General features: G+C 38.0%; 1 protein-coding gene across 4 annotated transcripts in view; it reads right to left on the bottom strand.

Moving 5' to 3' along the window:
• Positions 1-8,548: 8,548 nt before the first annotated feature.
• RB1CC1 (RB1 inducible coiled-coil 1) overlaps positions 8,549-17,168 on the bottom strand; it is a 64,114-nt gene continuing 55,494 nt past the window's right edge. For 2 of the 4 annotated variants that reach the window (XM_035895885.1, XM_035895887.1), the window contains exons 18-21: positions 15,889-15,947; positions 13,960-14,096; positions 10,432-10,502; positions 8,549-10,079 (exon numbers count right to left, since the gene is read on the bottom strand). In XM_035895885.1, coding sequence (XP_035751778.1) covers positions 10,002-10,079; positions 10,432-10,502; positions 13,960-14,096; positions 15,889-15,947 — 345 coding nt within the window. In that variant the 3' untranslated portion in view covers positions 8,549-10,001. The remainder of the gene's footprint in view (positions 10,080-10,431; positions 10,503-13,959; positions 14,097-15,888; positions 15,948-17,168) is intronic. The other 2 variants (XM_035895883.1, XM_035895884.1) reach the window with 2 other exon arrangements.

The following is a 17,168-nucleotide window of genomic DNA, read 5'->3' as shown; positions in this document are numbered from 1 at the left end:
AGGGCTTCTTCAAACCCCCGCTGCCCTCCTCTTCCTCACACCTACACCCAGGGGTCAATGCAGCCGCAGCAGCCTGGCTCCAGGCACAAGGCAAACCAACATCTTAAGGGCCCCGCATCATGAGCATGGTCACATGCCAACAACAGCCAGACCTCTGGGCTCAGCACGGTCTTCTGCTCCTCAGCATGTATTCAAACATCCACTCCCTCCTTTGCTCCTTTAAATTGGCTCCATTGCCTTCACCCAGAGAGCGGAGGGCTCATGATACGGAAACAAACTGAACTCCTGAACCCACAAAGCAGGATTTTGCAAGCAGGTCAGAGTGTTTTGCATCACATGGGGAAGAACATTTTCTTAGAAACAAGTATTTAATTCACCACAACACTCACGCAAGCGATGGGCTAATAATTACAGTATGAAGCAGGCAACATCAACATCCAACTAATAACCTGCTGTGAAAGCACATCAAACGAGTCACCTGGGAAGCAGAACTGGCCATAAACAGTGGGTGCGCTGCTCCCCTGGAATGTGCATGAGGGGCCATTGATGAAGCAAGCTAAAACACTATTGTCCTGGTTTCGGCTGGGATAGAGTTAATTTTCTTCATAGTAGCTAGCATAGTGCTGTGGTTTGGATTTAGTACCAGAAGAATGTTGATAACACACTGATGTTTTCAGCTGTTGCCAAGTAGTGCTCAGACTACTCAAGGACTTTTTGAGCTTCTCCTGCTCGGCCAGGTGCATAACAAGCTGGGAGTACAGCACAGCTAGGACAGCTAACCCAAACTGACCAAAGAGCTATTCCATACCATATAACGTCATGCTCGGGGGGGTTAGTTGGTCAGTCGGTTGCAGGCAGAGTGGTCGCAGCTCGGGGAGAGTGATAGTGGCTCGGGACGGGCTGGGCATCGGTCAGCGGGTGGTGAGCAATTGCATTGTGCATCACTTGTTTCATATATTCTGTATATTTTTTTACCATTATTATTATTATTATTATTGTTATTCTTCTCTCTTATTAAACTGTCTCTATCTCAAGGTGCTTAGCTGCCAGCCGGGTTAAACCACAACAATAAAACCAGCACAGAGCAGCAGGAGAGCCGAGACCATTATCCTGGGGCCTTCCATTACAGCCATTACAACCCAGCCTAAAGCCAATACACTTGGTCTATGGCAAAGCAGTGCTGCCATTGGTTTCCCACCTGTAAATTCAGCAAGAGGATCACAAGCGTAAACAGTGCACACAGAGAGGCACCATATTTACTGAAGACAAGAAGGTATGGCCATGAAGGAAAACAGCATCCAGCCTGTAGCAAAGTGATTCAGCTTCTGCAGAAATCTCCCATGGAAAAAATTAAAATCCCAACAAATACATACACAGGGTATGACACTGGTACCATACAGGGATACAGAGAATGGTCTTGAGATGTCAACAGCAAGTTGTTCTTTACAAACTTACTGAAGAGCTGGAAAGAGTAAAGTGAGACTATAAAGAAAGGATTATCATAGACAGTCAAAAGGCACCATCTAAAAGCCATAGCTTGTCCTAAGTTTCCTAATGCAGTACTGGTCCTAAGTTTAACAAAATTTCTCAAGATGTTTGCTAAGGAACTATATCCACAGAAAGACTGAAAGTTCAAGATGACACTTGTAGATTAGGAAAGAAAGAAGTAATTTGGCAGATGGAGAAGCACTGGGAATGATTTTTCCTTCCTTTTCTTCAAATATGTGCATTAATGGAAGTCTAATATAAAGCAAAAAAATGCGCAAGATACCAGTAGATAGAAATCAAAACCTACAAAACCCAGCTGAAAATAGATTACAGCTCTTTAATCAACCACTGTAAAAATGTATTTTCCATTGTGTGTATTAGGTGTCCCTTAAAGATATATTCTACAAGGGGTATGTGATCCGATACACAACACAGTACAGCTGCTTGCCTTGTCTTACACGGGAAACTGGCTTATGGATAAGAACAGACCCCCACAGACTGCCCAACATACAGCTTCCCGAGGTACCTTAAGAGGAGAACCAGAGTGCCAAATTGGGCATAGGTGCAAGGCTGCAATTTTTAATTCTGGCGCTCTGTGCCTTTGCACACATTGCTTTACTTTGTAATAGCAGTTTCTTGTTTACATAAAGGAGACAACACAAATTCTGAGAGCACAGCATTTGGCGCTATAAACCGCTATCTTCTGAAACAGCAGCAGTCCAGGAATCACAGACCGGTCAGGTACCAAAAATAAGTGGATAATCCGGAGACAGTCATGTCTTACCCGAGAGGCACACCGCGAGCATTCTGCTCGGAAACTGTCATCATGGAAAGGACAAGATTGTAATCGCGTGTTCAAGGCAAGGTTTTAATGCAGAACTGTGTGAACAGACGTAGAAGAGACAAGAAGCGAGGGAAAAGAGCATCTAATTAGCTAAATGAAAAGCGCATCCTCATGCATATGAAAGCAAAGTTCGACAAGCATAAGCTGACATTTCCTAATTTTTCAGTGCTTAAAAACTTAAATCATTGCAAAAACTGAAGCTCAGAGATGCAAAGGTACTTAAAACTGACTGCTTCTCCTTAGGTATCCAGGATCTTTAGGCTGTTTTATTTGCTCTTTCTTGATATTTTTCCTATAATGGCTAGAGAATAGGTAAGCTTATAAACGTTAAACTCTAACAAACCAGAAATGCTTTGGTTATGCAAACACACAAGTCCTAGCCCTGTAGCTAATCTTCACAAAAAACCAAACCAAAACAAAAAAAAAACCAACCCAAACCCAAAAAAACCCTACAACAAAACCAACAAACCAACCAAACACCACCACTGCTCCCCCAACTACTTTACTTTCTGACTTTATGAATTTTTCTGGACCTCTAATACTCCCAGCACAAGTAAATGGGACCAAAACATAGCAGCTTGGGCTGCAAGTATCAGCATTTGCTAAAGGTGTGTACCCAAGCGTGCATCCATGTGTTTTGAACAGGTGGATCTCACGTAGAGACCTGGGGCAGAAACAGGATTTACTGATCTGCATGAGTGCGATGACAAAGGTTCTCAATTCACACCCTTTGGCAACCTGTACAAATTCTTGATTAAGAGACAAGATGTTAGCAATGCTCCTCCCACCACAGAAAAATCTGCTCCTTACTGAGTGGTTTTGCTTGAAAAGTAAAATACACAGTGAAAATCACCTGTTAAGTCCCAAAACAAATAGGTATAAAAGGCAAATTTAAGTCCAACCAGCAAAAGCCAGGGAAAGAAAAGCAAGGCTGCCACCCATGATCAGAGTCATAGAATTGAGACAAAAATATGGAGCAACTATTCAGCAATGCAGTAATATACCACAAATTCATTGCCTGAAACATTACATGACAAGTATGAAATGGAATTCATATGCAGAACAACAATTTAGTGTGTTCACTGGGAGTAGCCATAGAAATAATCATTTGGCAGCTGTCGCATTTCTTGCATTGAAAATTAAACATTTTATAGCGAAAGCCTGTTTAAAGATAATAATTTACCTAAGAAAATTAAGTTTTTTAGGGGAAAATGTTAAAATTACTCAAATTATACCATTAGTTTCAACCCAGGCTTCAAAACATTAGTTGTAAACTCAAGACCTTTAGTGGAAGAGTCACAGCAATTCAGCCTGAGCAGGGGGTTGGACAAGACGACCTTGGGAAGGCCCTTCCAACTTCAACTTGAGTGTGTCAACATCGAACTCGCTTCTTAGCCAGTCTTTGGAGTATGGGGACTAGATCTTCCCATGCTCCTTGGCAGACGTGGATGTTGTTAATACGAGTGCTAATATGGTGAGTGCTAAAGGAAGCAACTGTTTATTCTTTATCGTTTATCATCACCACTTTACGACTGCAGAACAGCTTGTAAAGTGATCTAAAGACATCGGTGACCTTAAAATGCAGCTAGCAGTTTCTTGTTTACATAAAGGAGACAACACAAATTCTGAGAGCACAGCATTTGGCGCTATAAACCGCTATCTTCTGAAACAGCAGCAGTCCAGGAATCACAGACCGGTCAGGTACCAAAAATAAGTGGATAATCCGGAGACAGTCATGTCTTACCCGAGAGGCACACCGCGAGCATTCTGCTCGGAAACTGTCATCATGGAAAGGACAAGATTGTAATCGCGTGTTCAAGGCAAGGTTTTAATGCAGAACTGTGTGAACAGACGTAGAAGAGACAAGAAGCGAGGGAAAAGAGCATCTAATTAGCTAAATGAAAAGCGCATCCTCATGCATATGAAAGCAAAGTTCGACAAGCATAAGCTGACATTTCCTAATTTTTCAGTGCTTAAAAACTTAAATCATTGCAAAAACTGAAGCTCAGAGATGCAAAGGTACTTAAAACTGACTGCTTCTCCTTAGGTATCCAGGATCTTTAGGCTGTTTTATTTGCTCTTTCTTGATATTTTTCCTATAATGGCTAGAGAATAGGTAAGCTTATAAACGTTAAACTCTAACAAACCAGAAATGCTTTGGTTATGCAAACACACAAGTCCTAGCCCTGTAGCTAATCTTCACAAAAAAACAAACCAAAACAAAAAAAAAAACAAACCCCAAACCAAAAAAAACCCTACAACAAAACCAACAAACCAACCAAACACCACCACTGCTCCCCCAACTACTTTACTTTCTGACTTTATGAATTTTTCTGGACCTCTAATACTCCCAGCACAAGTAAATGGGACCAAAACATAGCAGCTTGGGCTGCAAGTATCAGCATTTGCTAAAGGTGTGTACCCAAGCGTGCATCCATGTGTTTTGAACAGGTGGATCTCACGTAGAGACCTGGGGCAGAAACAGGATTTACTGATCTGCATGAGTGCGATGACAAAGGTTCTCAATTCACACCCTTTGGCAACCTGTACAAATTCTTGATTAAGAGACAAGATGTTAGCAATGCTCCTCCCACCACAGAAAAATCTGCTCCTTACTGAGTGGTTTTGCTTGAAAAGTAAAATACACAGTGAAAACCACCTGTTAAGTCCCAAAACAAATAGGTATAAAAGGCAAATTTAAGTCCAACCAGCAAAAGCCAGGGAAAGAAAAGCAAGGCTGCCACCCATGATCAGAGTCATAGAATTGAGACAAAAATATGGAGCAACTATTCAGCAATGCAGTAATATACCACAAATTCATTGCCTGAAACATTACATGACAAGTATGAAATGGAATTCATATGCAGAACAACAATTTAGTGTGTTCACTGGGAGTAGCCATAGAAATAATCATTTGGCAGCTGTCGCATTTCTTGCATTGAAAATTAAACATTTTATAGCGAAAGCCTGTTTAAAGATAATAATTTACCTAAGAAAATTAAGTTTTTTAGGGGAAAATGTTAAAATTACTCAAATTATACCATTAGTTTCAACCCAGGCTTCAAAACATTAGTTGTAAACTCAAGACCTTTAGTGGAAGAGTCACAGCAATTCAGCCTGAGCAGGGGGTTGGACAAGACGACCTTGGGAAGGCCCTTCCAACTTCAACTTGAGTGTGTCAACATCGAACTCGCTTCTTAGCCAGTCTTTGGAGTATGGGGACTAGATCTTCCCATGCTCCTTGGCAGACGTGGATGTTGTTAATACGAGTGCTAATATGGTGAGTGCTAAAGGAAGCAACTGTTTATTCTTTATCGTTTATCATCACCACTTTACGACTGCAGAACGGCTTGTAAAGTGATCTAAAGACATCGGTGACCTTAAAATGCAGCACTGAGATAGCTCACTGAAGTTTAATAGGCAAATGTAGTTTGAAAAGGCAACAGAATTCTCGTATGGTGAATGCTCCGTTTCTAGAATTATCAATTTGGCACTAAGAAAAAATTCCCTGCATTACAATTTATTAACAAAAAATTTATAGGAATGAATAAGCACTTCAAAGTACTATTCCATTTTTGCTATAACTGTTCACAGCCAATCTGGCTTCTAGCTGAAACTCCACAACACAAGAAAGGATGCAGTATTAGGTCACGGAGAAAACTTGCATTGCCAAAAGTCACAGAATGATTTTGCAGAGCGGAGGGCACGCTTTCCAGTCCCGCTATGCAGCACATGTAATGACAACTATGTTTAAGGAAAAGCGTATACTTAAGTGTAAACTGGTCCTACTTATCGACCATCTTAAGATTCAAATCCACAGCTGAATTCTAAACAGCAGAAGCTCCTGGCTTGAGACCTACTAAAGGGCAGTGCGAAACCCCATGGGCTTCCCAAAGTATTCAAATGGATACAGCCTCCCAAGAACAGTGGGGAAAAAAATCCCTTTTATATTACCGCATCCTTTTTGTGTTAAGTCTGCAGGATAATGTTTGCTTTCAATCAACTTTCTCTACCATTCATGTTCCTTTTTGCACTTCAGAAATGGTTACCCTTGTCTAAAGCCAGGCTAATGGAATAAACATATAGCAGCAGAAGAGGCTTCTTTAGTTATCGTAGGTTTCCAACATGCAGCTGCACAAAAGAATTAGAGACATCTCACATGATTGAATTTATCCTCCAGCTTGCCCCCCATCCCCTCTGAACATGCTCCTCATCCAAATTATATGGCTATATACAAAGTTTTATTAGGGAGCAAGATGAAACACATAGGTGGCGCGTAACAAGCATAGTTTCAAGAACTACTAAGGCTGTGGCATGCAAAACTATGTAAACTACATTTTTTTCAATGACTGTTCAGAATCATTACTGAATATGTTAGGAGTTTGTTTGACAGAATTTCTATTTTGAATATACATAAAGATTATAAAATGAAACACATGACAAATATTCCTAAAAACCAAAGCCATTGCTGGTTATTTATATTTTAAAAATATGATGTCATGTAACAATAACAGATACATCCTGGTATTCTTTTAAGTGGCAGATATCAGCAGGGAAGGACTTTTTCTTCCCTCATAGTTTGCATTACAGTACTTTATTTTAATCAATTTATTTAGGTGCTTCGTGAGTTCACTTTCATATATTGCTCATGTGTTTCCGAGTTTTATAAACGTCAGCCACATTTCTGTCCATCTTCAGCTAGAAATCAAGCCAACTTTCATAGCGACATAAATCATCACTGCTACTGTCCACATATAAGCTTAAATATACATGTATTTTAATCCAGGCAACAATGAACTGAGAGACTAGAAAGCTCAGAATTTTACAGACAAAGAGGAAAGAATTTCTGACTTCCCCCCCCTTCCCCCCCCGATTTTCAGCATGGAGTTCTGCACTCACCTCACTTCTGCACCAGGAGACCACACCAGAGCCTGCAACCAACTTCATGGTACATCATCCACACAAAGGAGCAAGACACATAGGCCTTAGTGCTTAATGAGATTAAAGTATCAGAAACAATTCCTGTATGCTCAAAAATGACTGCCGCTAGTAGGTGCCTGGTCCTGTAGGGCCATCATCCGATCTGCAGTTTTACTCAGCTTGGAAGAACTCAGCAAACACATCCTTTCCGCTGTAGAGAGAATTCTGGGCAACCTTTTACTTATCTTTGAAGTAGACTATTCAGTAACAGAAGAGTGGGGTCTTATGTTGTAGTGCTGGACTGGACATTATTACACAGATCACAGAATGGCAAGGGTTGGAAGGGACCTCAGCAGATCATCTAGTCCAACCCTCCTGCTAAAGCAGGTTCACCCAGAGCAGGTTGCACAGGACATCGTCCAGGTGGGCTTTGAATATCTCCAAAGAAGGAGACTCCACAACCTCCCTGGGCAGCCTGTTCCAGTGCTCGGTCACCCTCAGAGTAAAGAAGTTCTTCCTCATGTTCAACTGAAACCTCTTATGTTTTACCTCGTGACATCCACCCTTAAGATATTTGTATGTGTTGATGAGATCCTCTCTGTCTTCTCTTCTTCAGGCTAAAAGGTCAATTGCTGCTACTCAAGGAGTAACTGTCCTCCCAGAAATGGAAGGACCCTGTGCCTCTTAGCTAGGCCTGGTGGCTTCTGGGAGATAATTAGTCCCTGAAGGACAAATAATATGCAAATTAGTAGGGAGATTACCTGAGGCTGGGAAAGTTTTGTCAGTGGGGCAAAAGATATCGAGGCTTCTAAACATTCGGCATATTAGAAGGAATTAATTGTGCTATGCATGTGCCTTCTGAAACTGCTTGTGACTCAGCTGACTAAAGGAACAAGACTGCCTCCAAACTGCAGACAGAACCGAATTCCCATTTATAGCTGAAGGTCAAAAATTAAGTGATAAAAAAATAATTGCAGCACAATTTTTTTTTTTTTGCTTTAGACCTGTTCTATAGATATGTTATTTACATATTTGACACTTGGGCAGTACTCAACTATGGTAACGTTGTTCTTGGAAGAGGAGGCACATTTTTTTTGCTAAGTTATTTAAATAAGTCAGTACATCAACTAGCAAATTCAACAATCAGATAAGAATGCAACTTGACGAAATGACATTCTGTTTTCCAGAGATCAACTGTTTTAGATTTATTTCATCAAAGGTGTGATACAAGTACAAGCCCATGCATTTCATAAAAATCTGAACTTAAAGTTGTTATGTAACAAAATTTTAAATAAAGCATATACAGAAGTTTCTCAGTATTCAAGTGGACTGGTTAGTCTGGAGGAATATTATTTGCAACATATGGGCAGAAACATTGACATTTTTATGTGATCATTTCTTTATCTCTTTTCTTCCTCCATTCCACACCTTCTGAAGATAAATCACAGTTGAATAACTCTATGGATTAAGTCCTAGACATAAGCTCATAATTGAATCCAGAATTTTACCTTCCATTGGCTACACATTTATAGTACATCTTCTCATACTGTTATTAAAAAAATAAAATAAATTGGACTACATTTTTAAAATGTAGCCGGTATAACCATTTTGGAAAATTTTATTTATCAGTTTGATTTGCTGCCCAAATTAATTTGTCTACTTAAATTTTTTTTTTATCATTACAAAGCAATGCTTGTAATTCCTGAATGTTGTTGAATATTAATACCTCTTGTAGAAAATTTAGGTATTTCTACGTAATGAAACTGCTGGAGGAATCAGAGAGAAGCTGCAACAGATTAACATGAAATAAGTATCATAGATAGTATTTAAAGGGCACACAAATACTTCAAACGCATACAGTTTCAAATCTTTATTGTTTTAAAATTCTACATGTCTTTTACAATTACAATAATTTGTTACTTAAATGACTCTTGTATGGTTAATGTACAATGAGTTTTTTCCTGAAACTCAACCATGAAATACAATTTCATCAATATGATTTTCTAAATAGATTAATACAAGATTTCTGTTTTGTTGGGAAGAACAAGTGCTTCACTTCGACCAAACGGCACAGGTGTCTTCCCTTCAGAATCCGTGTGATCAATCCATCGAAAGTGCTTTTGAAGATTGCAGATCTAACTGTGACTGATTTTCAAAATCAGTCTATCAAATTACAAGTTTTAACATTAAAGAGCATTTTCATGTAATGAAACAAGTTGCAGTAGTTATTTTTATTCATCTACTGAGGCAAACTCATGTTGAAGAAAAATTATATGATTATCTGCATGCAATGAACACTCTCCTCTTTAAATAGTTGATGAATTTTACACATATAAAGAATCTGTTAAAGAGTGCAAGTACTTTGATAATGATTTCACAAAAGGACGTATGCTGGTAATAATGGTAACTAACATTTAACATCTAAATACAAGCTAATGTATATTTAACAGGCAATTAACATGGCTAACAAACCCATGTTTCATGTGGTTGCCCTTTGAGAAAATGAACTCATTTGGTCCACACTCCTAAGTTATCTGGGTAAAAAAATTGGAACAGTTAGGGCCAGAGTTTTTGATGAAGTTCTTGTTTCTAAAATGTGACCTGTTAAAAAGTAAAAGCAGTACATCAATGATGTATCTTGTCACATGACCTCAGTATAAAAAGATGGCCTACTATTTGGAGCGATGAACGAGCACTGAAGGACAAGTCAAAAAAGAATGGAGACAGAATGAACTAAAGTTTTGTTGTGTTATACTTTCTTGTTCCATGGTACTGCTTTCACTCTGTAGAATTTTGTACCCAAAGGAACTTTAAATCTGTTTTGTGCCTACAAAAAAAGGAAAAAAAATCAAATTACATTAGAAATGAGGGATCATTCCTCCGATTTTTATATTTTTAAGCAGAAACTGATTCCCACCTCTCAGCATTTACGAGACCCCTTGGAGTCTGGCAAGGTTCTGGGCAGTATGGACACAACTACCCAAGCCACTGCTCACCTACTCTTTTTCTAGTTCCCCTTCTCTTGCTATTCACTGACTGAAAAGCAGAGCAGGAATAGCAGAACCTAGGACACTTTTCATCTTACTTGTAGAAAGTTCTTCTCACAATTGCTGAAAACATTAAATCCGATTGTCTTCTGTATTCATTTATCAGATGATTTTCCATTCCTATTTCCTTACCTTTTTTGCCTGGCAATATTCCTTTTCCATCACTTTTCCTAGCACCCAAGGTCTCCTAGATGCACCTGAAGCTAAAGAGACAATACATTTATTATTTTGGTAAATCAATTACAGGTAAGATGACATTGCATTCAATATGGTTAAAGATTATTTGCTACAATGATTTCATCGAAAGCAGAAATGCTTCAAAAAACCCTTTTAATAAATTAACAAAAATTAAGTAAGTTCAGATGTCAAGACAGGTCACTGGCATTTTCAAGTTCAAATTTTTTCTTAAACATTAACATTAGAGAAAACAAAAGCAAATCAAAACTGAAATTAATTTAATGATTCAAAATTATTCTAGTCAACCCAGCCTCACCTTTTGGTCTGAAGTAAAGGTGAGAATTTCTTGAAATATTTCAAAGGATAGAAAGTCTTCTGTATTCAGCTATTATTATTGCCCTTACTGAAACAATTGATTATTTTTCTGTATTAGTGATGGAAATTAGTTACTCATAAATAATACTTTTAAAGCCCTGCAACTCTGCTACTTTTGTCTGCAGTCTTTGAGAGTACCCAAAACTGTTCAGAAAGGAGAAAAGTGAAAAACCTCAATAATAAACTGACAGGTCAAAAGAGCAACAAAGTGGGCATAAATATACTTCCAGTTTGTATTTTTTTCTGTAACAGTAAGGAAACGCATATTTGCCTTGTATTCCAAGAAGTTATATCCATTTTACTTGCTTTACCATCTTCTAACTATCATTAATCATGGTATGACGAAGACATCAAAACAGACAGAACAGCTCACATATGCTCTGCATAACACTAAAAATCAATGTTTTTCTAAGCATGACTATTTATGAGATACTGTATCTAGTGACTAGAACATGCGCCACTCAAAAACCAGAGTTTGAAATCTTACCCTTCAGGATTGTCCTGGTTGTGGCTGGGATAGAGTTAATTTTCTTCATAGTAGCTACTATGGGGCTATGATTTGGATTTGTGCTGGAAACAGGGTTGATAACACAGGGACGTTTTTGTTACTGCTGAGCAGCGCTTACACAGAGTCAAGGCCTCTTCTGCTTCTCATCCAACCCCAACAGCAAGTGGGCTGGGGGTGCACAAGGAGCTGGGAGGGGGCACAGCCAGGGCAGCTGACCCCAACTGACCAAAGGGGTATTCCAGACCATATGACCTCATGCTCAGCATACAAAGCTGGGGGGAAAATGAAGGGGGGGACATTCGGAGTGACTGTTTTTGTTCCCAAGTAACAGTTACGCGTGATGGAGCCCTGCTTTCCTGGAGATGGCTGAACACCTGCCTGCCTACGGGAAACAGGGAATGATTTCCTTGCTTTGCTTCACTTGCACGCATGGCTTTTGCTTTACCTGTTAAACTGCCTTTATCTCAACCCATGAGTTCTCACTTTTCTGATTCTCTCCCCCATCTGACTGGGACATGGGGACGGGAAAGAGCAAGTAGCTGTGTGGTGCTTATTCCTGGCTAGGGTTAAACCATGACAAGGATTAATTTTATTATTGATAGTGGAGCAGATTCTGTTCTACTCCACACTCCTACAAATCAGTGCAAAATATTCATATCTGGCCTGAATGCTCTACAACTAACAAGCCTTTTTTAATTTGCTTGGCTGACAGACTTCATTGATCTAATAAAGATAGCGAGATAGATGAAGTGGGTTTTTTTCCCCTTGCATTTGCAAATAAAAAATTCCATATCCCAAAGATAAGGGACAACACAGAAACCATGCAGTCCTGAACCAATTTCAGTGTTGTCACAGCATTCTAAGTGCTCTTAATGTAGGTAGAGACAACCTATGATAGCCAAAATCCCTGACAAACCTGTAGGTGGATCTATACAGGATTATTAACTTGGTATGTACATGTTGGTACAAGAGGTCAGATTTAGATGCAACATTTTGGCAGCCCTTGAAACCACAATCTGCAGCACCTAGGTGCACACCAGTTTTAATGTATCACAAATAACACTACTGTTCTGGGTTTAATTTTCCCCACTTCCCCGATGCAGAAATAGCATCAAGACATGGTTTCCTGAAGTACTGAGCTAGAGACAAATGCATTCCTAAAGCAAATGGTTAGTCTTCATGTTTGTTTTATGTGCAGTTTTCTCAAATTTGAGACTAACTCTGTTTAGCAAGTGGTAAGGAATGGAGCAAGCTAAATCCATTTGAAAACAGACAGGTCAGTGAATTGTGTACTCAGAGTAATACGCATCTGACATCTTTTACCTTATATATGTAAACAACAGTAAGAAAATAAATCATACATCACAGTTATATATGCACTACTAATGCCATAGTTCAGAATGTATTATGTCTATAAATAAGACAGCAGTTCTTCCCTTAAGAACACATATGAGACATTCTTCAGCAGTCTCAGAATGCAGTTGGAGCTTGGTGGTCTTCTGGAGACCACACAATTATTTCAGAACTATCATCTTTCATCATAACTGATATCTACAATGTGTCTGTTTATTGAGAATAAGTTGACAGCTTCTGACATGCAGTAACATACAGAAACTTTTACTGATAAATTAGAATTAATACAAGATGTTCTTAGACACTTCTGCAATAAAGTTGGGAGCATGGGTGGGTTTGCAAAAAATACTAGCTGTGATAGGTCAAACACGTTTACATGAATCTAATGTAGCACACAGGTTAGTGCAAAGTATTGTTATTTCTCCTAATTTAAAAAAGATTAATACTTGTTTAACTAAATTTACATAGCTGCCAGAAATAGCCAGCATAAACATGAAGACTAAGGAAGGAAAACAGCAAACATGCCATCAGCCTCAACATAAGCAAAACATACAGAAATTGTTCTCTGAAAACTTAAAAGCCTTGCTAAACACCATTTAAATTGGGTGGAAAGAACTTTATAAACAAAAACATTGCTTGCAAATCCCCATCTACTGTGGTGTACATTTTATTTCAGACACGTATTTGGATTCATTAATTCCAGTCACTTTGAGAAGATCAACTACAGAGGAACAAATTTTATCTAAAGATAATCTTCAAAGAACATCATAAAATCAGGTATTTAAAAATAAGAACAGAGCATGCAGTTTTGACAGAAGCGTTACCCTGAGTTTTGTATTTACTTTCTGCATCAAAAAAGACATTGAAAACATAAATCCACATAAAAATAGGCCTAAGACCAAAAAATTATTATTCATACTACTGGATAGCTTAGCAGCCTGATGGCAATCTTTTCCCTGCAGGCATGTTAACATACTCTCTGTGTGTGCTACATTTCTCTCCCTTTTTTACAACTTACTTTGAAGATGCAGATTTTTTTTTCCTTATTTTTGCAAGATGTTAACATCTATAGAGATTTTTCATTTAAAATGCTCTGCCTTGAAAGCAGAAAGCCTTTGTAGTAAAAGCTACAAAGATAGCTGACAGCTGTATTACATGCTTCTCATATTTATCATATATATTTACAAAAATCACAAAGTGTTACAAAGTTAAGTGTTATTTGTAGGAGGTAATAACTTGACACTTACCACACTCACCTGGTTTGAGATCCAGTGCAGCAAGAGATTCCGAGTGCAAGAAATACAAGGTTGGACTAACAGTAAACAATACATAGTTGTCATGCCTTTCGTCCAAGATAATGAGAACCAAATCGCCAACCTGAAAACTTGGGGGAGGGGAAGACAAAAGAATTAAGGAACATAACTAAAATAAGCATAGAAGCTTCCAACTACATTAACTACACTACAATTTTTTTTCCCAAGCATTGAACGGATTTAGTTGAACAGCAGCACAGTTGTTTCTACTTGTTATGCCAACTCATACACATTTCCTATTTTCTGAAGTCAACAAAACACTCTACAATGAAAAAGTGTTTTGGAAATGTTTTTCTACATTCATCACTGAAATTATTTTTTCCAAAAGAACTGACAGTTTTGCTTTAAAATAGAAGTACTTAAGAAAATACTGTTTCAACTTTATATTATTTTTATTCACCAATATGATCACTGTACCAGTGTTTACAAACACTCTTTTGATGTTTTAAACCGAAGTCAATTTGAACACAGAAAAACACAGTAAAACAGTTATGTAGCTACTCAATGGTAAAATTTTAAGCACACAGGACAAAGGAGGGATGAAGCGTTCATCTTTGATTAAAGGGTTAAAAGCAAAAGAAACACTGTAGTGACTTTACATGTAAAGTTTCAAAAATTTGTTTCTTCCTGACACCAGGATAACACCAGAAGCCACCAAGTTCTCATGCCAAGTTTCAGTAATAAAATTCAGAGAACATTTTCTGTCTCCAATTTCTGTTTCATAGTGCAAACGTGTTGGAAGTAAATTATTTACCCATTAATGAAATGAAGTCTAAAATAGCTACAAATTAAGCATTAGACCATGAGAGGGCTCTAAGAATAAGTATTACTCCTACTCTGGGAAAAAGTGGCAAAGACAGGGGTAAACTCTTCTCCCATAAAAGGAGATCACAGATACACAGTCAGAGATAAATAGGTAAATTAAGAGAGAGATTTAGTTCATCTTCTTTAAAGTTCACTTTCAGATTAAATAAGCAATACTCCATGTTTTCTGCCTGGACGACTTATAATGACAGACTATCCTGACTTAGACAAAGACATCTCTACTGGACAGATGGATTCTTTTTTCACGACATTTTCCTCATCAAGGACTACCAAGAGAGTTGCCAGAACATTCAGATGCTTACAGGAAAAGCTAATTCTGTACATACTAGCCCTGTTACAATAAAAATGCCTTTTGGTGTATTCAGAAAACATTAAAGGAATGATCTGTGTTGATTTTCTTTCCAAAAACATTTTTATATTACTCAATATCAGACTCATAAATTACTTAAGAATTTAAGAACAGTTATCTGTAGCTTTCATATTTTCAAGAGTTACAGTAACAACACTACATGCAGCTGCTCACAGATTGATATTATCTAACAAAATACTTGAGTTAGTTTCACTTCATTCTATCAAGGTAAGCCAAAAATTTTGAAACCACAAGAAGGTAAAACTTCTCTTGAAACATAATGGAGAACTACACATACTCAGGGTGAACAGGATTCCTTCTACTTTTTCTTAGCATGATTTCAAAAAAGGAACATATAAACAGAGAGTAATCTGAAAGAAAACTCTGGAAGGATTCTAGAAATCCATGATGTATTATCCTTATGAACCGTGTAAAGAAAGGCACAGAATTCAAGAAAGCCACCAACATACAGAATTCAGAAAGGCCTTTTTTTTGTTGTTGCTGTTTAATGGGTGTAAAAATTTTATTTATGCCCGACTGGGATGGTTCAATAACTGACAGCTAAACTATAGAGATGACCTGTTTATCTTTTCACCACAGAGCAAGAACAGAATTGTGACATTCTTTAACTACATACTTATTATTGAAGGCATATCCAGCTGTTTACATGAAAATTAACATGTACTTACTCTCTAATTGCTATTTTTTCAGAATTTCTTGAGGATACCGATGACATGCTCTGGGACATCTGTAAAAAAAGGACAAAAGCTATAAAGTACTGCAAGTTATGATGAAATGTACATTCCAGGCAACAATATGGTTAAAATAAATCATTATTAATTTCAAACAGTGTCTGTTCTTGCAGACTTTATATTCACTGAAGAAAACAGCATACCTTTCTGTCATCCTGTTCTGTAGCAGGTTTGGTTGGCTTTTCTTTGTTTGTGCTTTTGGTGTGGGCTGTTTTTTTGTTGGTTTTTTTTGGTTGGGTTTTTTTTTGTTTTTGTTTTTTTAAATAGCTACCTTTGATTATGAAATGTCTTGCATAACTGACTTCTCCCTATTTAAAACCGGTAAGTGCTCTCCAGATCAGTGCCAGTGAGGATTTGTTCTGAGCATACACAAGACCTATGATACAGCTGTGCACTCCAACACAGAAGACACTGACATTGTAGAAAAGGCTGATGGTAAAGCACTGGAGGTTAAACATGCTTATTGCAATTAAACTCTGGATGTTGAACTCTATATAGTCTCTCAGTTTTACTAAGGACTGTCACATAATCTGAAGTTTACTGGAATAGACAGAGTAGCACTCCCTGGAATAAAACTGGAGTCAAATTTACTAACGCCAAACAAAGGCTCAATTATGTAAAGTGTTGGACCGAATTCTTACCTCCTATACATGATATTTGCCTTCAAATCTGTTTAAATTAATTAATACTGGCACATGAACCAACTTCAATAGGATAAGCTAGATCTAACAATGAATATAAGCGTACATACACTATCTACAGTAACCGTGATAAGAAATGAAAGCGGGTAACGCTACTTTGTGTCTACAAAGGAATACATAGCCCACATACAGGCAAGTAGATAGAGAAGCTGATCTGATGTAAATGTATACATTTTACCACCCTTTGGTAACTTCTTTACAGAAGAGAATTCATAATTGCCCTGTAGAAACTCTGTCTGAAGGTCTTGCAGTTGTCCTGGACCATTTATACATGCTATTCAAATCTAGATTATTCACACTTGAAGTTTAGTACACAATTTTTCAGCTGTAACTCCAATATTGTCACCTGCAGCTTATTTCCTATTGTCAGTCTTGCCCCATACTTCCCTGGAAACAGTACCAGCCTGTCTTCATATGACTCGAAGCCTGTTCACAGCTCACTCTCTTTAGTTCTTCAGAGAATGAACTGACTACGGTACAACACAAAAAGCTCTCAACTTCTGATGACACTTTCAG

The sequence above is a fragment of the Egretta garzetta genome, unplaced genomic scaffold (genome assembly GCF_000687185.1).
Source record: "Egretta garzetta isolate BGI_Z169 unplaced genomic scaffold, ASM68718v1 scaffold36, whole genome shotgun sequence".
In the NCBI taxonomy this organism is placed as follows: Eukaryota; Metazoa; Chordata; class Aves; order Pelecaniformes; family Ardeidae; genus Egretta; species Egretta garzetta.
This window is presented reverse-complemented; position numbering and strand designations above follow the sequence as displayed.